General features: G+C 44.1%; 1 protein-coding gene across 6 annotated transcripts; it reads left to right on the top strand.

Annotated features, from left to right (window-relative positions):
* The first annotated feature begins 853 nt into the window (after nucleotides 1-853).
* Nucleotides 854-27437, top strand: MAPKAPK5 (MAPK activated protein kinase 5). 6 transcript variants are annotated; one of them, XM_054219276.1, is made up of 14 exons: nucleotides 854-1087; nucleotides 5732-5805; nucleotides 7100-7175; nucleotides 8383-8480; nucleotides 9956-10064; nucleotides 12742-12831; nucleotides 13438-13533; nucleotides 14763-14843; nucleotides 18650-18837; nucleotides 21138-21258; nucleotides 21569-21699; nucleotides 22322-22443; nucleotides 22799-22903; nucleotides 23912-27437. In XM_054219276.1, exons 1-14 carry the CDS (start codon nucleotides 1052-1054, stop codon nucleotides 24004-24006), a joined length of 1422 nt encoding a protein of 473 aa, XP_054075251.1. In that variant the 5' UTR covers nucleotides 854-1051; the 3' UTR covers nucleotides 24007-27437. The 6 variants fall into 6 exon arrangements, with proteins under 6 accessions (XP_054075251.1, XP_054075254.1, XP_054075252.1 ...); XM_054219277.1 differs by having other exon boundaries at nucleotides 858-1087; nucleotides 22322-22437; XM_054219278.1 differs by lacking the exon at nucleotides 7100-7175 and having other exon boundaries at nucleotides 1072-1087.
* The last annotated feature ends 62 nt before the right edge of the window (nucleotides 27438-27499 follow it).

Below are 27499 nucleotides of genomic sequence, written 5' to 3'. Positions count from 1 at the left end.
TTAAAGCCAGCCCTACATCTGGTAACTCTGCCCAGCAAAGCAAGCACAAGAGCTGACCGTGCCAGAACAAAGCAGCGGGGTGGGGGGGTCTGCGCCTCAGTGAGGGCGTTGGGGCTGCGGTGGGAGACCCCTCTATCGTGTAATCCTTAGAGTGAGCCCTGCGCTGGAGGGCTGGTGCGCTGTGAGGGGGAGACGAGCCCGTGGAGGGCACGAGGCGAAGGCGGAGAGAGGTTTCTTCGCACCCGTCCGCCCTGTCCCCTCAGCCGCCGCCCGGCTGCTTCCTCTCAGCCCAGAGGGCGGCCGCTCGCGCCGAGATCTCGCGATGCTTCGGTCCCCGAGATCTCGTGAGGCTTCGCGTCGTTCCGCCCCCTCTCGCGGCGCTCCCGCCCGGGGGCGGGGACTCGCGCCCGCGGGGCGGGGCCGGCGCGCAAGGCTTCGCCCCGCCCCTCTGGTCGTCGTTACGTCATCACAAGGCGCCCGGCTGCTCGAAGGCCCCGCGGGGGCTTCGATGGCGGCGTCGCGCTTTTAGGGCTGCCGGCGGCCGCCTGTAAACTGCGCCACCGCCGTGGTGGAGGCTCCTAAAATTCCCCGGTGGGCGCGGAGAGGAAGCGGGGGGTGCGCGTTGGCCTCCCTTGCGGGGAGCGGCGGGGGCTGGTAGGGCCTCGGTGGGTCGCGCCGCCCGGCGGGCGTGCCCGGCTCAGGGTGCCGGCAATGCCTGGCTCCCGGGCGGCGGCGGCGCCTCGGCGGCGGCGGCTCCCGGGCTGAGCGGCGGCTCCGGGCCCGCCCGCACCCTCCCCGCGGCGCTCCCCCGCCTCCCCGCGGGGCCCCGGACCCCCCCTCGGCCCGCCCGGCCGGGGATGAGGCGGTGCGGCGGTGGCACAAAGGCTCCTCCGGGGCTGCCCGTCGCTTAGCGCGGCCCAGCGCCCCCGGACCGGCCCCGCCGGCGCCCCTCGCCGCCTCTCTCCCTTCTGCCTCGGCCTCCGCTCTCCCTCGCTGGGGACGGGCCGGCGGCTCCCGCTCCCCTCCCAGCCACCCGTAGCCCCGCGGGAGGATGTCGGAGGATCCCGAGATGGACAAGATGATCAAGGTAGGCGGGAGGCAGCGGGTCCCCTGCCTGGCCAGGGGAGGTGGCAGCCCGGGCAGGGCCCTGAGGCCCGGCGGGGCCAGGTCCCCCCTTCTCGGGCTGAGGCTCTACTCCTCGCTGCCCCTCCGCCGGGACGCGGCTGCCTTCGGGCTCCGGTGTGGAGCGCCAGGCACCGGGCAGGGAAATGGGAGCTGCAGGCAGACGGGCTTCCACGGGATCCGGCCTCGGGGGATCGGTGCTGAGACTCTGGGGAGCAGAACCGGGGCGGCCGGGAGCCGGGGTCTCTGCTTCACAGCAGTCCCTGGCTGTGGAGGCAATGCTGTCGCCTCAGTCCATCTCAGAGTTCCTGTTCGGATGCTGTCATGAAAACAAATCTGGCGTGTGGGATGTTTGTGTTTTGAGTGGTGGTGGAGGAGCTGAACAGATTCAGGATTTCTTTTTTTACAACGGCAATCAGTGTGTGAGCTTAGCGCTTCCCGGTGAATCCTGCTGTGACCTGGCTGAGCGGATTTCCCGAAGAAGCTGGGGAAACCCTTTTGGGATAAATTGCAAAGCATTTGCTGTCACAGACTCTGGATGCCTTCAAAAATGCTTACTTTAAAAAGATGAGTGGATTTCTTAAGGATGTAGGTAAAATGACCATGTATCTTGGCATTTGCCACCTTTCCTTGGCCCTGCTGTCTACCGCTGTGGGATTTGTCTTTACAAAGCTCATTGGGGGCAAAAATCAATGCAAGAGAAGTAGCAACACAGTCTTGTGTTGTTGAAATCTGGATTGATTTAAAATATGTGGGTCTTGCCTTTTGAACTAAAAAAGCCCAAAGTAGAAGGAAATCTAAGCACTGTGTTCAGGCAACTCAGGTTGTAATTAAGCTGCGAGATCAAGTATCGAAATTGTATGCTGTCTCTTCCTGCTTCATTATCAGTCTCTGTAGGTGAAGTAGCTATCCAGAAAGCTGTCAAAAAGGTTTTTCAAGTATTTCTGTGGTATTTCTTGTGAAGGTGAAGATCTACATCAGAGCTCTTGGGGGTTAAAAACAAAGCAAAAAAAGCCGAAGCAGTTGTGTAAGTGTAGGGACAGTCCCGTATCTGCTCCTGCCCCTCAGAACCACACCCCTTGGAGTGGTTCTGACTGAGAATGGGTTCTGGGCAAATCTTTTAGGTTATAGGCATTGTCTGAATCGAGAATACAATTTAGTACTTTTATATATTTTGCTGATTTTTCTGATACTCAAATACTTAGTTATTGTTCAAGTTTGATTGGTTTTCACCTGCGTCTGCAGGTTTAAGGTGTGTGATTCAAGATAGCAATCGCTGTTTGAGGGAAACTAGCTGGGGCTGAAAGGCTGTGTGTTGGAGCAGTGGTGGTGAAGTAACGCTGGTTGTTGGCATTTCACTTGCTGAATACATGGAGTTTGTCCAAGCAGCAGTCTGGATACTTGTAATTGACTGTAGTGAGTATGCATCACGCTTAAAATACCTTCTTTCAAACCTTTTCCCGTTGGTATTCAGCGGAAACTGAGAAGCGCCTGAGCTTTCCCCCGTGCAGTCCTGATGCATGTCTAGCTCCGTCTGAAAGCAGTTTGCTGGAGATCAACCTAGGAGAAGTCTCAGAGTGCCGCGTTGCAGGCTGTCAGCGTCCCAGACTGGTGACTGCATGGGAGGGTGCTCCAACTGTTGTTTTAGGTACCCCGAGCTTGCTGAAAGCGAATTGTGCTGTTGAAGAGAACTCAACTCTCAAAGTTTGTGTGAAACTTCTTTGTCATTGAATACATTTCAGATTAGTTTAATCCCTTTGCCCTCTGGAAATTAATATAAGGAGTGATCAGAAGTTTAAAGCTCCTTTCACAGTAGGAACAAAAAGGTTTACTGTAAGAAATTGCACCACTGCAGTTTTGAGTTTTGGTTTGGTGGTTTTTTTTGGTTTTGGTTTTTTTTTTTTTTTTTTTTAAAGCGCTCTGTCTGGCACTCTTCTGCCTCCTCTGTTCCCAGACGCAGCAAATCAGTTCCAGCTGACCTGTCAGCCAGTCTACAAGTTCAGTGCTGTGCAGCAGAGCTACTGTAAGGCATTTTATTCTCCAGCTGTGGGGCTAAGTACAGGATACCATACCCTCTGCTGCCTGCATCCACAGCACCTTAATCTAAATGAAGAGGCAAGGCATTTAGGCTCACCAGTTGAAATAGATTTTGATATTTTCAGAGTACAGTATTATATCTGTACATTTTAAATATTTCACGCTGTTTGAGTGTTTTAAACTCCTGTTGATTTGCAGGTATGTAGTCTTGGTGCTAGATTTGGAGCTCCTGAACTAGGAGGTGTAAGCAATTTTGTACATTGATGGACATCAAAATTCTCAAATACTGTATTTCATATCATTTGGAAATGGTGAATAGTGTTTCTCGATCGCTAGATTATTAATTTTTACTTCTAAGTTGTAAAGCTGCTTTGGAATGAAGATTGGAATCCAAATAAAAATGCAGAAAACAAAAATGTTGGCTTTTTATTTAAAGCACTGGCAAATATGCAGAATATGAAAGAGGAACTTAATTTTTATTAAAAAAGGACTTATTTGTAGTTGTTGACCTTGTCTGTCAGGAGTTGAGAACTATCAGATCTTATTCTCACTTCATTTGATTCATAGATACAGGCTTTCCAATTCCTAATCAGCTTCTCATTTCCACTCATTCAGCTGGAACGGAGCAAGCTGTCTCTGCGCCACCGCAGAAGTGGCACGAGGCAGCAGAAACCGTTTAGTCAAGACTGTGCTTGTATGTGGAGACAGCATCTCTTTTTACACCAACCTGTGCCGTTGAAAGGGTGGGGTAAGCGTTGAGCCAGCCAGGCCCTTCTTTGGTTTTGGAACAGGAGCAGCAGACTTCAAAGCTCTATAAAAAAAAAAAAAAATAACGAGGAATTGCTATCACTTAATCACGAAGTTGCTCCAGAGTATTTTGGCATTTGCTTCTCCAGTTCGGTGGTTTGACTTTCTTCAAAACACTAAGCGTGATCCTGAAGGTGTGCTGAGGAGGTCCTTGCCAGTTCAGAGAAATGCTTTCTCTGCTCATTAATCCTCCTCTAAAATTGTGTTTTCATTCCAACTATGATGCCTTTGATTCTCGGTATCTGAATATCAGGCAAATTAAATTAGTTTTTCCCTAATACACTTCTCACACGTGAAATTTATGTTAGTTGAATTGATAAGGAAGGTTTTTTGTCCTTCTACTTGAAAACAACAAACCGTGCGTGATCCACTATGCTTTTCTTCCCTTTTCGTTTGAAACCCTTCATAAAACTTCTCGTTAACTGTAACTTTTTCCTTTACAGCTTTCACGCTAGTCACTTATGATTTATGTCGTACCCGCTCCAGACTCCGTTAAAAAGCAATTTTTCCTTTCATGTCTGTCTTTTTGCGCTCTCTAATCCCTTAAATATCAGCTTTCCTCCCTTGCTTTGTTTTCTGTTCCTGTGGCTTGGGGTCTGGCTCCAGCCTGGCAAGAGCGTTAATCCATGGCTATTGTCGCAGGGGCTGACAGCCAGGTTAGGGGCTGCCCTTTTCAATACCTTGGTTGAGAGCACGAGTGTTCTCAGTTTTCTCATAGCTTGTAGCGTGAGCCATTCCTGAAATGCTGTGTGTTTTGAATCAAAGTTAACAGAAGGGGAAAATCTGGTCCGAATAAAGTCGCTTTGCGAGCGGTGCATTCCTCCATTTGTTTTCGGTGTATTTGGGAAGTATTTTACCTCCTTGCTTGCGCTTCTCCGCTGCTAGGTTTTGTTACCACCTCCTTTTCTTGCAGTTTATCAGAAAGCGGGGCTTTCTGAAGGATTAACATAGGTAGCAGCATTCATAAAAGAACAAAGGCAGGTTTTCATGGCGTGTTTTACTTTGACTTGTATTTGCCCACAGCATTTTCACCGTGCAGCCCTGCTCTGTCGTTAGGTCACTGTCTGTGGAGCAGCACGTGGCAGCGGCGTTAATCAAGATGCTGCGCGCTGAAGCTTCGTTTGCATCCCGCCTTGTGACATGTTTAAGCATGATAGCACCCAAGCTGTGTCATAACACAACCAAACCCTGTTTGTATGGATTTGGACAAAGGGATTATAAACACGAGCCTGGTTCATTATCAGACAAGCTAAAACTAGTCATGCAGGGTTTAATTTACAGGGTAATGGTTCCAAAGGTTTCAAAACCCTAAGAAAGCAGCAAAATAATTTTCCATTTTAGTGTATGACCAAAACTTACATAATAACGTTGAAATTGGGCTCTTGTGTTCAATTGTGATTGATCATTTATAGGTAGGAAGCTGGATTTTAAAGTCAGGGGAAAAATGCCCTTGATACACTTTCTGTATTAAAGGTACAAGACCTCATTTACTGTTCTCAATAATCCTGTTTCAAAATGTGGGGGTGAGCAGTCTCAGCTGCACAGAAATCATTTTAAATTGAGATATATTATTATGTCAGCATTTGTATTTATGTTTAATTTTCCTAGGTGAAGCAAAACTCCAAACCCCGACTCTCTCTGCTCAGGTATCTTGCAAATCAGGTCTGCTGAGCTGGTTTTTTTGGAAGGGATGTAGTGATTAATTATATACTTTTTTTTTTTTTTTTTTACTCTCTTTTCCCTCCCCCTGCTCCTTCTTGAATAGGAAACCTCCATTTTAGAGGAGTACAACATTAACTGGACTCAGAAGCTGGGAGCTGGGATCAGTGGTCCTGTTAGGTAAGACAATACACCTGGGGATTTGTATGTAATCTCAGCCTGTTTCATTAGCTGTGGAGAAGTGAGTATGTATTGTAATTGTGATGTGATACGTGGAAGCCTCTCTTTATAAACAAATAAATGTCTCTGTACTCCCTGCGGGTGGCAGCTGATGTGCGAGAGAGGTATTGTCTTTTATGGGATATGTTTGAAGTAAAAACTCTCCTCGCCTCTCTGCCTTGTCCTGTCTCACTGCCGGATTCCCCAAGCAAAGCAGGAACGGGGGGTGGTTGTGAAATGGTGGCAGCAGAAAATTCTACTGGGACACCTTTGTCCTTTTGATACTAGTAGTGTCAGTGCGGTGCAAAGGTCGCTGCTCCCGTCTACGGTATCATCACTTGGGGCATCAGCACTGTGCGGCCGTTAGCTATTTTTACCAGCTATTTTTTCACATCATCATGTGAGGCCAAAGCAGATAGCGCCACGAGCGCTGCATCTCATACCAGACTTGCCCATTGTGAATTTCTAACCCCTGCAGGAACCGGACACTTTCTGTAAAACAAAACATACGTTCCCTTTTCAACTAGAACTCTCCCTTCTGGGACCAGGAATTTTCACAAGCGCTGGAAAACAAATGTCTGTGCCTCTCTGTTTCTGGACGCTTGGCAGGACGATTGTCTATCGCCACCATTTATCTTCCTGTCCAAGCAATTGTTTCTCCTCATTCATTTTCTGTTGCTGTGTTGCCTCTGATCTTTATTTAAATATCCCTTTGTCTTTTTATTCTTCTAGCTGCCTGTTAATATGTGGGCCCTTCCCTCTGACGCAGTTCAATTGTTAATGTTAAATGGGGGAAGAAGAGAAAAAAACATGTGCGGCACAGTTGGTGGCCTTGCTAAAACAAGGCTTTCCATTCAGAAACGCTTTATTTATTGCAGGCTCCACCCTCCGTTGGAGATATTCAGACTGCCACTGTGTGGTTTGGGTTTTTTTCATCAGAAGTCTCTCTTCAGGCCGAATGTCCAGAGTGCATTCGGCTTGTCTGCAGTAACCCATTGCTCTGAAGTACTTTTTCTGCATTGCTGAAAATATAACTTTGTGTTAGATGTTTCCGCATAACGTGTTAGATTGTTGTGGAAGGCTGAAAACTGAGGCCTTCAAGCTGGGACGTGGTGACAGGTGCCCAGTATATTCCAGCTTGCGGGCATTCCTGTTCATTCCCATGTGGAGAGCAAACTCGTAACTACAGATCAATTGCTTGAAGTGTCTCTTTAACATTCTTGCTGACTGAATAATTTTATTGCTGTAATACTAGAGTCTGCGTGAAAAAATCCTCTCAAGAACGCTTTGCACTGAAAATTCTTCTTGATCGTCCAAAAGCTAGAAATGAGGTATAGTTCCTGTTTATACTGTCTGCCTTCTGACACACCGCAAAGTCTTGCCCTTTTGGTGAATCGTTGTAATGTTTTTTAATAAAAAAAAAAAAAAAGTGTTCCACAGGTCTTGCTGGGCAAGATTCCTTGGGTTTGATCCTCTAGCCTTGCTGTGCTCGGCTTCTAGAGGATGAGGTGGTGGGTGAAACAGGGTCTTCCAAACACTGAGTTTACTGTAGGTGTTAGCTGTGTATGTACAAGTGTGATTTATAGAGATATAACGTTCTCCCTATGTCCCGTATAACGTAACATGAATAGATGAGAGCCGATTTTGTTTCCATACATCTCACTCTTGAATGTCACTACTCTAAGAATTGCTAAGAATGCTTCAAGTTGCACTCTAAATGGTATGGGTTTGTCTGTGCACAAGAAACTCGATAAGCTCACTGATGCCGTTTGTGACTTACTGTGGGTGGCAAGAGCGTGCCAAGGTACCAAACTGTCAGTCTGTTGAAAATGATGGGCAGTCATTCAAGTTGTCATGAAAGTGAAAGAAGCGATAATTGTCCTCAAGGCTGAGGCAACTTCCATTTCTTCTTGAAGAGTAAATGTTAATGAGCAAATTCTCATTTAAAATTCCCAGCGGGGGGAAAAAAAAAAAATACAGAGAGCATCAAGCCCTGACTTGATTTAGCAGTCCAGGTAGCTTTAAACTGGGGAAAATTCCTTAGGTTCCTGGTTCAGAAAGTCGGAACCGGAGATGAGGCTTCACATCTTTTGAGTGCTAGATCTTGAGGCCGTAAAAGGAGCCAAATTATGGCATTTCAAGTTTTATTCATGAATTTTCGGTTTCAATCATATCTCACTTGCAGCTTGAAAGCTAGTTCTAGCTTTAAATATATTTTAAAATCCCAAAGAAATTAAAGATTGGGCTTTTTCTGGAACTGTGCTGGGTTTGATTCCATGGTTTGTAACAAGCAGATTGGCAATGTATGGTCATTTTGTCCTGCACGGTCCAAGTAGTGTAATGGCTCTTGGTCACTCCACATAAACGCTTGTAGGCATTTCTTATTTTTTGACTAGTTAAAGTGGCACGGGATGGGCGCTGAGCACAGCTGGCAGCGCATGGGTTCGTGTGTGCCGTAGTTTTGGGGGCAGAGGGAGGAGCAGAACCGGTCAGGTGCGTGTCACTGTGTACAGTAACGTTTCTTCCCTTCTCTTCAAGGTACGTCTGCACATGATGTGTGCAACACATCCAAATATTGTTCAAATTATTGAAGTTTATGCTAACAGTGTGCAGTTCCCACATGAATCCAGCCCAAGGTAAGATTACATAGGGTGATTCATTCCCACAGCTTGCTTTCCATGTTTAGGCCAAGGTATAGTGGAGTTTGCTTTTTTTTTTTTTAATCACAGCGTGACCAAAATGAATATTTATAGGGTGTTCCAGATATGATATTTATACTTCAGACTAAGCAACGCTTGCTTTTTCCCCCGTCAATGCCAAGACCTTTGCATATTTAAATGAATTTGCGTCCTTCACTACTGGTCTTGAATACATCTTCATTTCTTAGGTTTTTTTTATTGGTTCAGTCTGTGATACCTGCATTGTCTGAGAGAGTGTATTAGCTTCTAGCTACTGTCCTGCTTTGATATTGCTTTATTGCCTTGAATTGTAACCGCCGAGCCTCCTTCTGCTTTCAAAGCACTGTTAAAGCAGGATTGGAGCTGTGACTTTTGTTGCAACCTAGAAGTGAGATTGTTTTACGTGTCGGTGGTGCCTGTGAGCCACTGGGAAACTCAGAGTTCCAGTCTTCACGGGGCGGGGGGAGGGGGAAGAAGGAAGAGAAAATTGTTTCTAAAAATACTAGGTTCTGCCCTGTAAACTCTCAGTACATTGTCCTGCTGAAAACGAACACAGCAAAACATGAAGCAGACGTCTTATTTTTCATATATTAATATTGCTTGGGATAAAAACGTTGTCTTCAAATTGGATATTAGTTGAGGAAAAAAAATCAGAGCTGGGAGAATTAGAGAGCTGAGACCGGTCTTAGTCTCAGATGTATCTGATTTTGCTGTGTGGCGAGAAGAACTAGAAGTTAGTTTCTTGAGGCTCTAGCAGTCCTGATCTCCACACTTCCTATTCGTTGTCCTTCATAATTATGTCAATAAACCTGTAAATTAAAACAACGAGGTAGAGTATCCAGACTCAAAAGCATTAAAGATAATTCCTCAACCTTCTGCTTCTAAGTTCCCATGAACATCTTTAGCGCCGAGGCAGATCAGCACGTCTACAAGGATGGGCGCAGACCAGTGTGCGCTCTGCTTTACGCCAGCTCCAGCCTGGAAGCTCTTTAGCCCGTTTAATGCAAGACTCTACCTGCTGTGTTATTCTTTGAGGGCAGAGTTATACATGGATGCATCTAAATGGCTTCCAGGTCCAAACTGGCTTGCTGATGGAAAGCGTGGGTGGAGCTTGCCTGTGTCTGTCTGAATGCACCCATGTAGACATGTCCATGGTGTTTGTTCCAGCTGGATGTGGGAGCCCAACGTCAAGAGCAAACGGTAGATTCCTGGCTGACAGTGAGTCAGGTTGTGCTGGGAGCCAGAAAATCCTGCAGCTTATGTGCTTAAAGTCAAAATTACGGAACCAAAGTAGCTAGAACAACTGTAGAAGATGCAAGTACATGTCTCTCTTCTGGCCTGCGTCAGTAGATATGAAGTATGCATTATTAGCTTAGCAATTCTGTTATTTTTTTATTATTTTTAATATAACAAAATGAAATGCTTTTGAACAGGGCTCGGCTCCTAATTGTAATGGAGATGATGGAAGGGGGAGAGCTATTTCACAGAATCAGCCAGCACCGGCACTTTACTGAGAAGCAAGCAAGCCAAGTAACAAAGCAGGCAAGTTAACACCCATGTATAAGCAAATCCGTGAATGACAATGGCTAAAGTATTTAACAATTTCTTGGGGTGGGGGGGTGGGAAAAAAGGAAGCTAAAATAATCCTCAGTTCTGATCCAATGATCATTGCCTGCTTTGTTATAACCTGACAATGCCGAAGTTTTTTAATAGAAGCAAAGAATTGGAAGGTGTGGGCTAGTTCTGGGTTGGGACCCTGGTGTCTCTGCTATCCGTAGTGATGGTTTTCCTAACCTGGTCTACAGAACACGTCACCAAAGAGAGCTCTCTTCTTGCACAATCCTCCTGCTGTGTCCCTCACTGTTGTTCTAAAAGTGTTACCTCCAACAGTCCACAGGCTCTCACCAGACCACGCGAGGCTCCTGAGCTCCAGTCTGAGAATCGCTCTTGGCCATGACACAGACTTGGTGTTTCTCTCGCCTCTTGGGCCGGGTAGCACAGATGATAACATACATGTGTCCTGGGCCAGTGGTTTTCAAGCAGGGTTCTGTTATTTGGTTTTATGAAAGTCCTGCCTATCATGGAAGAGAACAAGAGGAATGTACCACTAGAGTGCATGTGTTCTGTGCTGTTTGTTCTGATGTCACTTTTCCCTCACTATTTCTCTAGCCAGCTCAGTCTTGAATGTTGTGCTTTACAGCCTTCACGATATTTATTACTAGAGATTTTGGTGTCCATCAGGCTCTTTGTTGCTTAGCAGTGCATCTGGTGTGCCTAGCTTATATCCTGCTAGAGTGGGTAGGATGACGAAGTAGAAGGGCCTCCATGGGATCCAGTGCGGGGATCCCCAGTGTCAGGTCCTCTCAGTTCTGGGGTGAACTTGTTCCCTTTCACTGTCAAGCTGTTGGATGACTTGTGGTGCCCAGTCAGGAAGCTTGGATTAATGGGGAGGTTGCAGGAAAGAGAATATGGCTCTATGTTGGGATAGCCTTTCTAGGGAGCTGCAGCATGGGACCAGCAGGTTCCTGTTAAGGAACCACAACCCAGAAGAACCTTGCTGTCAGAATGGCTGAGCTCTTCTGCAGGGCAAATGGCATCATGGCGTGAAGCCAAGGGCTGGAGTTGCCTTCGTTTGCTTCTTGCAGAGGTTATATTGTCATTCCAAATGAAAGATACATGAACTGTAGGTGAGAGGCTACACTAGAGGTACTAACAGTAAATGTCCTGCTCCCACACCAGTGATCGCTGCAGTGAATAAAGGAAAGAAAACATGAGACAAGAAATTACAGTGTTTGTTGTAGATTGACATGACTTTATGAATATATCCATATCCCGATCACTTGCTTCCCCTGAAGCTGGGGAGATAGTGTCTGGTACTGAGCAAAAACGAGGGCCAAATCATTTAATCTTAATTATCTGTCTTGTGCTTTGACTTGTTTCTAATTAAATGGTGATTGTGTTGTTACCTTTTTGGCTCCATCCAGCAAAGAAATTAGGTGGAAGTATACAATTATTCTTGACGGTTTGTTTTCATGTCCTTTGGGCCATTTGATTTTTGTCAATGCAAAGCATTCTCCAGGATTAACATGTTAGGGAAGTCTTTAGAAAATATACCAAAGACAAGACTTTAAATTGGATTCTGACTTTGTGTACACTTAAGTTATTCATGTGTCAAGTAACTCTTTAATGTTTATACAGATGAACTTTGAAAGCAATGCTAAAGTCTTATTCTTCCCTCTGGTGGTTCTTCATCACTGTCGAATTAAGGGTCTTAGTTCCTTGTACCCAGTAATAGTTAAAACCTTGTCACAAAGCTGCCCCGTTTTATCTGGGAATGTGTTTGTATTTGTTTCTGAGCTAAGTTAACACTGAAGTTGTCTTGTCACAGTAATTTCCATCTTATAAGGACTCAGCGCTTCACCCAGGGTGGAGTTTGGGGTAGGATCCTACAGAAGCCAATGGGAATACTTTCAAATAAAGGGCCGTGTGGCTCTGCCTTACTTTTGTTGCAGTAATGCTGTTGAAGTAGTTATGTTTTGGTTTTCTTTAAATGAATTGCACTTTCAAATGTACACTCTGAGCTTTCATGGCTGGGTTACTGGTTTCTAAACCACAGCAGGATAAGAACCTGTCTTTGAAAGAATCAAGTAACGCATTTCTGTGTAGTATCATATGAAATGAGTAAATTGCCGACAATACCACCAAGAATTAAAGAATAAAACTGCCTGAATGTTGACTCTTAAGTCGGTAACAAGTGCAATAAAATATTCACTGGAATATTGAAGCAGGAACTCGCTGTTGAGCACTAAACGGAAGGTAATTGCTGGAGTGCGTGCAAGCAAGTTGAGTTACCCTGTAGGCCTAGCACAGCATGTGAAAGGACACTGTCGTGATCTGTTTCACTTCTGGAGGCGTTAATAACGCCCCGAGTTAGTCAAACTGAAATGGTTGGGAAGCCCAGTACAACTTAGCTTTTATTTTCTCTTTGCCTCGAGTGAAAAGAAAACAATAGGTTGGTGGGTTCCATTTCCCGATCGTTGCTTCGCAGCGCTATTGCACAGTATGGCCTGGCTTGTCTTAACTCAGAATTCTACACAAGTGGATTTAAAATATTTGGGGTCTAAGCTATGTTGGCAATGTCCTTTTTAAAGCTAATATAACTGTCCAGCCTAAAGGAGGAGTTCTGTAATTGTAGTTGATTTATTGTGCCCTTTTTCAGATAGCTTTGGCTTTGCAGCATTGCCACTCACTAAACATTGCACATAGAGACCTCAAGCCTGAGAATCTCCTCTTCAAGGATAACTCTCTGGTAAGATGAAGACTTGGTGTTCTTTGTTTACTGCTGAATTCTGTAAAATGGCCCAATGATGGTTTTCAGAATAGCTGTAAAATGACATTAATGCAGTGTTTTGGTGACAAAAATTGATGACCTTTTTTGGCTTCGTGCTTTTCCATACTCTGATCTGCTTGGAGTGCGGGCTGTCCGTGTTGCTGCTGTTAAATATGGGTCAGGGACTCCACCTCAACATAGAATCCTGCCCCGTTTCCTCCCCATGCGTCATCACGATGTTTTAACATGCAGTACAGGTTCTTTGACCGACATCTGTAGCACTTGCCTGTTTCTTTCTTCTCCTGCTCTTAACCACCCTGCATATGCAGTGGCCTCCCTACAATGTGCTTGGTGCTTCCCAAAGCTTAGAGGAGGACTGCTTTTGACCCAGAGCACCCAGGAAAACAAAAATGATGGTTTCAAAGATCACTTTATGACCTTTTAACTGCTTTGTGGAATGGTAAGGGTTTAAATACAAAAGAGGAATAAGTGTGGCAAAGGTAAGATGAGTACAAGGCAAGAAGGATGTATTAGAAAACTTGATACAATGAGATTTTGTAATGAAACCTCTTCTTGTCATTTTAGGATGCGCCTGTTAAATTGTGTGACTTTGGATTTGCCAAAGTAGACCAAGGTGACTTGATGACACCGCAGTTCACTCCATATTACGTAGCACCTCAGGTAACGAACGATTACAGTTCTAGGCTAAAGGGCAATAATTATCTTTATTGCCTGTGCCTCCATAACCATGTCATTTTAAAAGCCGTTGCTGTCCTACTGAGTACTTCTGTGTGCAGGAATCTTGAGTATAGTAGCCACCTTTCAAGATGGAGTGCCACTGTGATTAGAGCAATGTAGATAAATCATGAGACAAATTTCCCAGACTGTGTTCATAGCCCTGACTTATTGCTGAAGCCTCCTGACTCTCCCAGGCTTGACTCCCACTGGTGAGATGACTCCAGGATTTTGACAATTGGCCTTTAACCGTATTAAAGCGGTTGGTTTGGAAAAGCTCCTGCTTTGCAATCCTTCTTCCAGCTCAGGCTCATTCAAGATGACGTTAAAAAGGGCTATGCTGAAACAATAAGGTTCTGTAAAGGCAATTACTCAGAAGGAGGGTGGTGCCGGTGGGTGATCTGTTCACCTTGGCTTGGCCCCTGTGTCAAGACATAACCCATAGTTACGGACAGGCTGTTTATTGTAGTGCTGCTTTCCCTGCTCTCTTTTGTGCTTTGTGTTGGAGTCTTGAAGGAAATTAAAAGAAAACTTCAGGTAGATACTTAATTGCAGAACTGGGCATGTCGGCAGCCTTTAATGACTAGAAAGAGCAATTGCGGAGATCAGACCATGCAGCCACAGTCGAGTGCCCTCAAAATGCCTCCTTAGCTGGAGCCTGCTGGTGAAGGGCCATGTGCATTCCAGACAGGGCTTTTTAAAACAAGTGAACTACTAAACCTGTAAAAAGCTTTTCTTGAGCGTATTTAAACTGAGATTTTTGTAAGAACCCAGGAACACAGATTTGATCAGTGAGGGACAAGTTTGATTTGATTTGCTCACGGGAGAGGCTTTGGAGCTAGGGTTACACCCCAAACACAGTTTAAGTTCTAGTTGCAAAGCATGGAAGTGTTAGAGTTTCTTAACAGGTGTGAGCTATTGATTGAATTCAGGCAAAACGGGAGTTTTCATCCAGAGCAGCAAAATGGTTAAGCTGAAATTTTCCCCCATGTAGAAAGTTCCACTCTTAAGAAGAATAGTTTGAATTTGGCAAAGTCTTCAGTAGCTGGAATAAGTCCACTGAATGGAAAAGCATCAGGCATCTTTGGCATAGGTATTGCTGTTTGTGGTGCCAGTAAATGGGATGTATTTTGCCTTTTTTTTTTTTTTTTTGTTCCCCCCTCTCATCGCAACAGGTATTGGAGGCACAAAGACGACATCAGAAAGAAAAATCTGGTATTATCCCCACCTCTCCAACACCTTACACTTATAACAAGGTAAGTTATGAAATAGTCCACGAGTCAGTATCTTTAAAGCACAGCGTCTTCCCCACCCTCGCCCCTCGGTGTGTCTGCTGTAGAAGTAGTCTATAGATGAAGTTAATCACCTAAGGCAATAAAACTTATTGCCCTGAAATTACATGCTTATGGCCAGGAGCAATGAAGTTGTTCTGATCTCTGTGACGGCAATACGTCTGGCTAGCCAAATATCTAACACTGAGTAAAAGCAAGATCTACAGAAAGAAGTAGGAAAGGTCCTGTTGCTTGCTGTTTTGGGTACACGTGTATTTTCAGCTGTAAGGAACTAGTGTCTTTGGGGCTGTATTTCTTATAAGTGTGATTCGTTCAGCTTTTCTAAAAGAGAGTGACCAGATAGACAGTGGTATTTCTCCTCTAAAATGTATCGGGTTCAGACCAGGTTTCATTCAGTTGAACTGGGAAACTAGAAGATAACAATCTGTGCAGGTTGCTGTGTTTCTCGGTTTAGAAGTGACACGCTGAAAGGTGCTGCTGGCTCTGCATTCTTTCTGATGGAGCGGATAAAGAAATGCACACTTGGTCCAAGCCTAATTAATGATCCTCTAATTAAAGGAAAAATATAACAAACACTGTTAAGGGGAGCACTAAATATTGATTTTGGAGAGAGTGGAATGATTCTGCTGCAGTGTGACCGTGTGGGAAGTTCTTTCACTTCCACAGGAGGCTGGTTCAAAGGAATCCCCTTTCCTGCTGTCAGCCGGAGTTTCTGGATATGCAAAGCCCTGTTTAGGCTGTCTTCTTCAGGCAGCTGTGGCGGTGCCTTGTCTGTATCGGGGATCTCCTGCAAGATGGCCAATGGTGTATTGTGTGGTCCATAGCAGTAGCCATTGGCAATAACAACTGCTGCTGGAGTCTTGGCAAAGTTACAACTGAAAGTGCCCTTGAAAGGTTGTAATCCTTTTTGGTCATTCCAAAACATTTTCCTGTGTATCATTATCACCGTCGCCTGCCAGCTTAGCAGTGTTTGAACCGCTGAGTGTTTTTCTTTCAGAGTGGCAATTTTGATTAAACTGAGCTGGTTTCTGATGGCAGTGCTAAGTATCTACGCTGATTCCAGCTTCGAGGATGGTTGTTTAACCCACCACGTGCTAGAGGGAGTAGTTCGATATATAGTGTTAGGTTTTAGTAGCCTTCTATAGAGAGCTAAAGCAAAGACAGAGATAACTTTCACTGAATAGTCCACGTGGGTTTCCTAATCACAAATCTGCTGCCTTCAGGGTTGTGATTGTCTCTTCTCCATCCTGGAGAAACAGCCTGATGACTGAAGCCAGGCATTTCTTATAAACAGAGTTCTTGGACAGGTGCCAATGGTCTTTTCAACACAGAGTTTCTTCTGCCTTCTCTCGTGTGAACCCCAGTCACAGGGAAAGTTGTTTTTAATAAATTTTGAAAGTCTCACAGGGCTCAAGAGCTCCACTTCTGTGGATTGAAGCAGATTTACTCTCCAGTAACAGCCCCCTCCAAGGGGCCTCCCTCTCTTTTGTTGTAAGAGGGTACATGCAGTTCCAGAGACACCTGGAAGTGGTTGCTCATGCTCAGTGTTGTTCTTTTTGGTAACAGTTTGGTAGCTGTTTTGTTCTTTAATGAAACAAAGAGCCATGGCTCTTGTAGCAAAATATGGGCCATATTCTTGTAGAGAATGGTAGAACCTTGAAAACAGATACCAACTGGAGTAACTCACATACCAACAAGGTTCAGCTGCCTTGATCTTCTGGGATTTACGGTGTGATACAGTGATTTTCTTTTCATGTTTCATTTAAAGAACTGATCGGTCACTCTGAAGTGCTTTCGGTCACGGTGGTACTAACTGGAAAGGCTGCTGAAAGAAGCAGCCTCATCCTTACGTTGCCAAGTGTGACTCACTGCAAAACCAGCATCTGGCATACGCCTGGTTCCCCGAAATAGACTGTGATAAACTCGCAGGTACGCTGTCCTTCCACAGCAGGTCAGAGCCTGAGTGGAAATGCCTGTGATCCACCTTCATGAACAGCAGCTCTATCCCACAGACTTAAATTGGAGGAAAAACCACATCTTTGATTCCCTGAGTATTTTTATTAAGCTGTGTGTGTATTGGATCAACTGGAAGTGTGTATGTCATGGCTGGAGGGGGTTGACTCTTGAGAAACAGAATCTGGCAGCCATATCCACAAGGAGTTTAGACACCTGTTTCCTACTTACATGCCTAAAGTCCCATTGATTTCATTAGAAATTATCTCCGGTCACCAGAAAAATTATAAGAATTTAGGTACCTAAATTGAAATTTAGATGTCTAGAACCATCTGAGATTGGCTTAAACAACTTGCCAAAAAGCATCCATACATGGGGTAAATCCTTGGAGTTTCTTTTGTTACAAGCATCCACATCTTTTGTAGAAGCCAAAAGCCACGGGTATGATTCAATGATCAGTATGAGCTGAGCTCAGTGTGTTCCCTCCAGAAGGAAGCAGTCTCGCCTTTGAGGGGCCCCTTCCTGGGTCAGTGTTTATCCAGTCCAAAAACAGTTACTGGGGTCAGGGATTCTCTCTTTGCTGAGTTTGTCTGTGCAGCTTCGTGAACACCGGTGCTGTCCCAGAGTAGGCGGTGGAACATACAGCCTGGGGCAGACAAGGTGGTGCTGAGGTTGCTTCAGTTGGCAGCTGCGCAGACTTCTGGCTGTGTAAAAGGATTGCAGAACCTCCCCTGTTCCCCAAATCTGCCCTTGTGGGTTTTTTTTTCCACAGTCACCTGAACCTGGCTGGAGTTCAGGCTTCTGCTTACACTTAGCTGTGTGTTCCTGTCCATCCTTGTGCTGGCGTCAACCTTTGGGAGTCCCCTGGAGGACTGATAGGGCTGGAAACCAAGCCAGTAAAAATAAATAATTAGCTTTACAAATGCTAGCGTTGGCACAAAAGAAACATTGGGAATGGATGGTCAGGGTCAGAGCAGGTCCTGCCAGCCCTGGCCTGCACCATACCATAACCAAGTGATAACAGAGCTGTGTCCTTACGGATGTGGTCCAACAGAAGCTTAAATTGCAGTCTAGGCTGTTACGGTCCTCTTCACTTCTTCCGAGTAGGCTCTATGTTGTGTGACTGCACAGAGATCCAGATGGGGAACAGATCTGGCATTCACCTTCTTTACTGAGCTGGTTTTTGGCTGGATGCATCTCCTGAACGAACTTGTTCTGTATCACACGGGAGCTAACACTCGTGCGAGGGCTGGGGTGGGAGGGCAGGAGGGAGTGCAGCGTGAGCAGCCCTGAAATGCTGCTCCTGGCTTTCTGAAGCTTCTTCATCTCCCTGGCTTTCAGGACATGAGTTTTTCATTACAGACCTCTCTGATTAAACATCTCTGCTAGTGCGTTTGTTTGATGGTGTTTCTTTTTTTAGTCTCACATTCTAAAAGATGACTGTATTCTGTTTTATGTTATGATATTGAGAGACTAGGAATCAAGTACGCTGAGAGATGTAATAAATGCGCAGCTCGCTCACGCCTCTGATGCACTGGCTGTTTCCAAACAATTTACCATTGCGGAGCACAGATGTACAGGAGCACTTTCTGTAAACAAGCTGCTTTTGGCTACTTGAAGTAGTCTAGCTTGGCAACGTGGAGTTATCTTGTGCTTACATATTTGCCGTATTTATCCATGAAGGTCTTCAGATGGACCTTTAGGAGGGGGCTGAGCTGTGTTTCTGTTTTCTTAGGGAATCGCGTAGAACTTTTAACATAGCTACACCACCGCTTGCTGCAAATTGCGCCCCAAAGTGATCGTTTCCTTGCTTTCAGAGCTGTGACTTGTGGTCCCTGGGTGTCATTATTTACGTGATGCTGTGTGGATACCCTCCGTTTTACTCCAAACACCATAGTCGGACAATTCCAAAGGACATGCGGAAAAAGATCATGACAGGAAGTTTTGAATTTCCAGAGGAAGAGTGGAGCCAGATCTCAGAAATGGCGAAAGACATTGTGCGAAAGTGAGTCAGTTGAGGAGAATGTTGTATTGATCTCTGCTTATATTAAGAAATTGGGAAGTCACTTGAAAGTGCCTTGTCACAAAGGCCTTATTTTTCCAAAAGCGGGGGGAATTTTCTATCACGTTCAGCACAAATGAAGTCTCATAAATGTTTTTCTTTCCCTCTCTTTTTATTTTTTTTTTTCCTCCCCAACTGTTGTGTTCAATTTTTGATGTCTCCTGTCTCTGAAGTTGCTCGAGTGCATTGTGCATTTAGTCCTAATTGGGAACGGGTTCGCTACCTTGCTGCAGAGCAATATAGACAACTGGCTGCTGCATCTGCAAGTGCTCTCTAGACACGTATCTCCTATGATAATGTTTAAACCCCTGTTCAAATCGGGGGACATTGAGGTAGTGTAATAGGATCTGGTAATCTGTCCATTAAAGCCCCGTGCACGTCATACACAGTCTAAAAGGGGTCAGGAGAGGCCTGGAAAGGGAGGTTAAGATCTGTCACAAGGTGTCAGACTATGAGATAAGGTTTTGCATTGATATTTTATTCTAAACGCTAATGGAAACTGTTTTCCATGCAGTGCACATCACTCAATTGCAAATGTTTCAAAGACGGGGATCCCTTAGTCCTGTTTGAAAGCAAGAATGTGGCACTGATGAGGTCCTGACCTCACTTATTTTTTTAAAATGTGAGAGGGACTTACTGCTGTTGATTGTGTCACCAGAGGAACTGGAAGAATAATAACAGCATAAATAGAAAAAAAAAATCAAATCAGTTAAATAATTTTAAACTGTCATGGTCTCCTCTGACGTGCTGTAAAATCTCCAAGGACTTAACATTGTTTGGGAAGGGTGCCGGCACCTGTTTATAGCAGTGCAGGAGAGCCCACAACCTTTCACCAAATAAACTGTAGATTATGTTGCAGTGAAACTTCTGCTTATACCAAGGTCAACTCTTTATTTTCACTCAGAAGCTTCGCAGTCAAAAGATTTCATTGCCTTTTAAATGGCCATGAAACTCGGCCCGCAGAAGGTTGTTACTTGGATTCAGTTGACTTCACCTAATTCTCTCACTAATGTTATCAGGACTCCCTTTCCTGCTTGTCTTTTCCAGCCAGTGAGCCTGAATCTGCGTTTATGGTGGAGGAATACACTTAGACTTTATAGAATTCTAGATAAGTTTACATTTTATTTATGTGGACAGGTATTCATATGCGGTCTTGCCTCTGGAGGTCATATTTTGCATTCAAGCAGCTGCTTCCTTGCGAGCATGTCGAGCTGATTTCTGACCTCAAGCTTTATGAGCTGGAGCGCTTGATAATAGGTTAGGGCTTTGAAAACCTACGGGAAGGGAATGCAGGGATCTTGGGTCTAGCATCAAACCAGAACTTACCCGTTTGGCAGCATGGCCTCGCAAGTGAAATTTATGAGCTAGCCTGTGGTCCTGCTGACATTTTGTGCAAGTTATTTCCACTTTCTTGGTACATTAAACGATTCTGCTTTGCAGCCAGGGAGCTGATTTAGAGTATTGTCTAAGAAAGTGTGACAAACTCATCAAGTCGTTCTGTTTCTAAATTAGACTCATGGGATAACTTGCCAGCACTTTGTGTGAAATTTTACTTTTTTTATTAAACAGTTGTGATTATCATGACAAGATGAGTTTGTCTGCAAAATCTCTTTCCAGGGTTTCATTCTAGTAAAATTTAAACCCATGGAGTTTTCAGATATCTCAGAATAAAGTTCCTTCTCGCTTTGAGGTGCTGTAGCCTGCCAAAGTGTCCGTTACTTGATGCTTTTGCAGGGGGAGGAAAGCTAAGGAGTTGCATGGAGTTAATTCATCAAGCAGGTTTCCAACTTTGAAACTTTGCCTTACTTCACCATGCCCAGAGTCCTTGGTTTGAGCATAGACTATTACGTGGATGAGCTCTAGATGTGCATTTCCAGAGAGTGTCGGTCTGGATCACTTCCAGTCCATCTGGAAGATAATTTCCCAGCTGGGAGGATGTGAATGTAGAGTTCAGCAGAACACAAGTATTACTAAAATGGCCGTCAGCACCTTTCTGTTACACTGAGTTGCTGAGCGTAACTGAACGAGCTGTGATAGCATTAAAATATCACTGCAGCAAGGGTCAGTGAAGCTGGTAGAAAGTCAGACTGCCTTTGGGTCAGCTTAGTGTTTCAGATGTTAGGAGGAGCTTCTTTTTTGGCCCCTCTAATGCTTAGAGATTGCGAAGTGCTCTGATCCCAGATGGAGCAGCACACTGTAAATCAACAAAGACCTCTTTATGGACTGATTGATTCCTCTCCCAGGCTGCTGAAGGTCAAACCTGAGGAACGGCTGACCATTGAAGGTGTGCTGGACCATCCCTGGCTCAACTCCACCGAGGCACTTGATAACATCCTACCCTCTGCCCAGCTGATGATGGACAAGGTCTAAACCTTTTGTTTGATCAAGAATGTTGCATAGGAGAGCTGGGTAGCTCTTGGGTGGTTTGAGTGTTTTCTTTCATATGATAGACATGATCCTTTGTCCTGTTCAGCCCTTGTGAGGTCGGCATGTGTTGTCCCACAGTCGATGGCTGTACTTCCAATCATATCTTGCATAAGGCAAACCGGATTTTTGTTATGCACTACTGAAATAAATAGGATTTTGTTTTGTCCATGGCTAACATTGTCCATATATTGTTCTTTGCTTCACATGAAGCTAATTAAAACATCGAGTGCAATTCTTTTCATTCCAGGCAATGGTTGCAGGGATACAACAGGCTCATGCAGAACAGCTTGCGAACATGAGAATCCAAGACCTCAAAGTCAGTCTCAAACCCCTTCACTCTGTCAACAACCCAATCCTGCGCAAAAGGAAATTACTGGGGTAACTCTAAAGCCATTTCTGAAAGATCGAAGTGTAGGCAGCCGTGATGCACGGAGAATGACTTTAAGCATGTTACAAGTTGACTTGATTGTACCCATGCTCCTGAATTTCTGATTTGGTTGACACACTCTTCGTGCTGACGTGGGTAATACATGCTGAAGTCAAGTGATACTTGCATAATATGTTGTGCCTTCTGAGATGTGCCAGTGAGGGCAGGAAGGAATTATACAGGTAGAGGAACAGGTCTGTTATGAGAAGATGGGTCACATGTTGAGTAAGGTAGGGCAAACTGGGAGAAAGAATTCCAATATTTTTTTCTGATCCTGACATCTATTTACTGAAAAGTCAGGTAATCTCTCTTTGTTCAGGTTACCTATCTGAAAAATAGGATAATGCATTTTAGGATTACCCTTACTTGAATTAATTTGAAGGAATGTTTATTTTTCTTCGTATTTAAAGTGGTCTCATAATGCAGGACGTTGTTATAATGAATGCTAAATCTAGCTCCCAGTGCCAGCTTTCCAGAGAGTGAAAGAGAGCATTATACTGATGTAGTTCTGCAACGAGTAACGGACTTGAGCTGCATTCCGATTGTAATTGTTTCCTCCTTGTTCTTTTGCAGCACTAAGCCAAAGGATGGTGTTTACATCCATGACCCTGAGAATGGAAGTAACGATTCCAACGTGGCTCTGGAAAAGCTCAGAGATGTGATTGCTCAGTGCATTCTACCACAGGCTGGTAAAGGTTGCCACTTTTAAGAAAGTTACATTCCCAAACGTGCAAGGCACTGACGTTTTCTGTGCCTCAAGATCAGTCCCTGTCAGTAGTGAGGAAGGATAAAGAAAACTCCTGTTGTCCTAGTCAGTCTCAAGAGGAAAGCATTGTCTGTGGACTGTAATTTTGGTGCATGCCTAATATTGGCATCAACAGTGACATGTAAAGCTGTTAAAGTAACGTTTGAACAGGAGTGTCTGCTTTCAAACAGATTTCCTAGTTTGCGTGAGGCGAGGAATAACTGCATGAACTGTTTACTGAAGCTCTGAATGTTGCTGCGAGGCAGAATGACAAACCGCCTGTTTATCTTTGTTCTCCTAAATAGGAGAGAATGAAGACGAGAAGCTGAATGAAGTGATGCAGGAGGCGTGGAAGTATAATAGAGAGTGTAAGCTGCTGCGAGACACTCTTCAGAGCTTCAGCTGGAATGGTGAGGAACTCTTTCTCTTCCATGGGGAATGGTGCTAATGCTGGGTGAAAGAGGGGAAGCAGGGACCTTTTTGTATGGAAAGAAAAACAAATTTCTTGAGTTTGTGTCAGACTGATTTAGATTTTGACACTGTTTAAGCCCATCTGCCAGTATGGGTACTCTAGAAATACCTAGAGGTATTTAAGAAACGTCTAGATTTGACACTTCAGGGCATGCTGTAGTGGCAGAGATTGTAGGTTGGTTGTTTGTGGGGTTTTTTGTTGGTTTGTTTTTTTGTTTGTTTGGTTGCTTGGTTTTTTGTTTGTGTTTTTTTTGTGTGTTTTTTTTTTGTTTTGTTATTTTGGTGTGTGTATGGTTGGACTCGATGATTTCAAAAGTCTTTTCCAACCATGAAGATTCTATGATTCTATGAGGTTGAAATTTCTGCTTAAAATGTCTATTTGAGGCTCAGGGTAGAGTTTTCGAAGGCACCAAGCCACGGAGGAACGTAACAGCACAGATGGATCTTTAGAAACCACTGTAGCTGTTCTGAGCTGGTTTCCTTCCAGCTGCTTATTACCCTCTTTCTGCTGGAGGCTGCTGCCCTCATCCGTGTCAGCGCGACACCTTTTCTGCCCAGTTTGTATAGGGGTGGCATTAAAGTAGGCCAGCTGCCGTGAGGCTGTTCAGATGGCTCCGTGACAAAACAAGGTGGCAGAGGGGTCAGCCCCCAGGAGCAGATGCTGATAAATATAAGGGGACCGGGGCATCAGCCAGGTTCACAAGGGCTTGGCTGTGCCTCTTCCCTCATTCTGTTTTTTGGTTGGTTGGTTTTAATTTATGTTTTTAAGTGCTCAATTTTTTTTTTTTTTTTAATGGGACTAGAGGCCATAACTCTTTTTGGTTCCCTTGCAAATGTTGTCCTACATTTCTGTGTGAAGTGTTGTTTTGTGTTCAGTCAGTGTATGACTCCAGCCGTGATTGCTTTCCTCCTTGTGCCCAGCTGACTACTTACTCTTCTCTTTTCAGGCAGAGGATTCACAGATAAAGTGGATCGACTAAAACTGGCAGAAATAGTAAAACAAGTTATCGAAGAGCAGACAAACTCCCATGACTCTCAATAGCTGGAGCTTCTTAATCTTATTTTTTTTACCATTTAAGATTTATTCTTTAACTGTAAAAAGTATTTTTATGTAAATTAATAAATCATAATTATTTCATTAAATTTCCATACTGCTTGAAAATGCTGTATAGTTGTAGATACAAAAAAAAAAATCATTGGTACTGTAATATTTTTTTAAAACTCAGTTCCTCGAGGTATATATGATCACTTATGTACTGTTAATCATGAGTCCCCCAGAATGGGGCAAACTATATTGTTAAAGACCATTCTTTTTCTTAATAACCAGTTGCAGAAGCTGCCTTCCATCTGCTATACGTACAGCCAGCTGCAATGACTATGTATGTGAACAAGACAGCCACAGTTTCCCAACACCCTGCTCAGTGAGTACTTGAAGCAAGTGCTGTGAAGCACAAACTTCATAGCTACCCTTTGCGCCTAAACTCTGAGTCTTTATGTAGAGGCAACTGAATAGCCTTCTGTTTCACTAGATGACCCAGGAGCCACGCTTGGCCTTGACAAGGGCACCAAAGTCCATACGCTTGCTGTATTTTTTCAGTTCGAATCAGTAGCCCTCTTTTTTTCTTCTTCCCCATCTTCCTCGGACCTTCGTTAAGGCTTAGCCCTCTTTCTTCTTCCCCATCTTCCTCAGACCTTTTTTAAGGCTGAATTGGCCATTCAGCATAAAACTCTTCTTTTTATCATATTGTTCCACGGCAGAATAGAAGAATGTTCCAGTTACTTATGTACAAGTTATTTTTATTTTCATGGTGGGATCTTCTACAGACAACAATAAGGTCCATTTGCTTTGACCCCAGGTCAGCAGTCGTGTGTGTTCCACCCATGTACTCCGTTCTTTCCTTTCTAGAAGATCCAACACTTGGTTTCAAACTTGTCCTCTTGTTTGAAAGAGGTCATCCTGGCAAGGGTCATAGTGCTGCTGTGTGAATCCACTGGTGATCCTTCTCTTGTGTCACCCTCTGGAGTCCAAGCTCCTCGTCTCTTCGATGCCTTTGAGCCCCTCCTGGGGGGAGCAACAGATGCAGGGCTGCTCCTTGACACACGTCCTTATGCTGCCTGGACCATCTGCCCAGGGCAGATTCTTACACTAGTCTGGAACATTGGCTCCAAAAGCTGCTTTTTTTAATTTTAATTAAACAAACAAGTGAAAAGAATCTGTACATATTTCTAGTTTTCTACCTTCTGACGCTTTTCTTTCTTTTGAGACTGGTTGAAGGCTTTTTATAGAGATATTTTGGTACCAAACCCGTGCAGACGTTGAATGAGTTTGGTCTGCAGACTGAAGTGCCAATTCAGGGCTATTAGTAATGACTCTTGAACATTATTGTTGTATTTCATAGCTCATTAATTTTGGGTTTACGTTTACAAACCTGAGCCATGAACCTCCCAATTTACTCTTACGGCAGTCCAGCCTTGTTCTTTTTTTGTCTTTTTTCTATACCAGACTTCCTCGCAACCTTTAGCTTGGATGGCAAACCAGCGACTGACTCTTTCTATAAAATTTTGTAAGCAGTGATTTCGTTTTTCTACATGAAGGAGATAACGTCATTTCCCATCCTTCCTCAGCACCATGTCAGCTTTCTCGTGGCCCTCTTGACAGTTTTCCAATGCCTGATTTATTGCAGAGTGAGAACCGCAGTCCCTACTTGACCATCACTTTCTCTGATGGAAACAGGGAGTTTTTGTGTAGGCCAGAGTTGTACCTCTGACACTACGTGGAATATTTGTGCACTGACATGTATCGATGACAACTGATTTAGCAAGAGACAAGAGTATTTGTAATTTCTTGATAGTATCAGCAAGTTGGCAGGCCTGATTATATGCATTTTTGTCCTTGCCCTAAATTCTAGGTCATGTCAACACCCACACAATCTTTAAACATGATAGATCATTTTCTATTTAACTTGAAATCCATGGGGTTTTTTTCTGGGAAATCTCATTGGTTTGGAACCTTTAAGTGTGGCAAATATAGAGAAAGAAACAAGGATATCACCTTTGTTTGAATGGAAGTGCAAAAAATTCCCCCACGAAAGCTTTTTGTAACTCTGCCTCCGAGGAGGAAGGCACTTGGGCAGTTTCTTGGGAGCCAGAACTTCTTAGCAAAAAATGGATCAGATTGTAGCTACTTCCATAGTCAATGCAGAGCGCAGTCGGCAGGGACTACTGCCACGCCATGGCCTGATGTGATCCAAGCACCTTGTGAGCAACGTGGGGTGTAACACACTGGGAGCTATTTTTTCCTCTGGCAGGTTGCTGTAGTGTTAAGGATGAGAGTAGTGAGGGTTTTATGCTGCTGTGTGAGGTCTCCAGGAAATGGTTTCAGCCTGTTTCTGCAGTACCAGTGTGCGTTTGGTACGGTGGGGAGCATCTTGGGGTGCGAGAGCAACTGCTGCTCGCCGACATCCAGGGCAGGTCGGAAATAAGCAGAGGAGATGGATCTGATTTCGTTAGAGGGTCCCTTCTCTCTTCATCCTCCCTTAACTTACACAACAGAATAATTTCAAGCTGTTACTGGTAGTGAGGTGGGTCCATCTGACCGTGAAGTATTTTGGTGTCTGGAGGGAAGTCGAATTTCTAAAGGCTTTTGTGAATAAGGAACTGCTTTTTATGGATTTACTATAGATTTTTATTGTCTGTGGTTAATAAGAATGGCCTGATCCAAAACAGAGGTAGGGAGGGACAGATTAAGAAAACACAATTTGAAGATTCAAGGTCAAATGGTTTTATTTCTATGAGAAAGTTGGTTGTTTTACTCTTTAAAAAGTTATGGTTTAGATCTCAAAATTAAATACACTTTAATGGATTCACTTACATATTTTAAAGTAGTATTTTACTTTCTCCTTCCTGTGTTTTTAATTTTTCAGTTGACATAAATGCAAGATACCTTGTCTTGATTATATAAGGTTTTACTTGGTGATAAATCTACTGATCCTTTATAGCAGACTGTGAATATTGTAAATATCTTGAGATGGAAGGGTCGTGTGGGATCAAAGATGACATTCTTTGTATGAACACTAAAAGGGTATGAGAAAGCTCTGTAGGGTTTTTGTTTGTTTTTTTTAGAATTTTATCTGAAATCATTTGACCTTTTCAAAATTTTATGTATATCTGACTTCTCCTGTGACTTGATTATTTTAAGCTCTATATATATATTAAAAAGTTAGAAGGACTTGACTAGGCGAAAGAGTTTTCGATTGGAAATAGCAACGTGTCAAAGTTTTGCTGTCATTACTTCAGGTTTTTCTTTTGGAAATCTGAGTCTGTCCTCATACGCCATGTTTAACTTCTCTGTATGAAAAACGTTTTCATTTCTTCTTTTCAGTGTTACCTGTAATATGTTAGTTTATTTTGGATCAGTATTATATTGTAAATATTACGCATCGGTGTATATAAATGATTTTACTAAACTTAAAAGTTACTGGCTGCTTTTGTTTGGTTCCCAAGTCCCTGTAGTACAGAAGCGGGGGAGGACGGCT

This window comes from Rissa tridactyla, chromosome 13 (assembly GCF_028500815.1).
Source record: "Rissa tridactyla isolate bRisTri1 chromosome 13, bRisTri1.patW.cur.20221130, whole genome shotgun sequence".
NCBI classification, from domain to species: Eukaryota; Metazoa; Chordata; class Aves; order Charadriiformes; family Laridae; genus Rissa; species Rissa tridactyla.
Note: the sequence above shows the minus strand (reverse complement) of the source record. Positions and strands in the feature narration are given on the sequence as shown.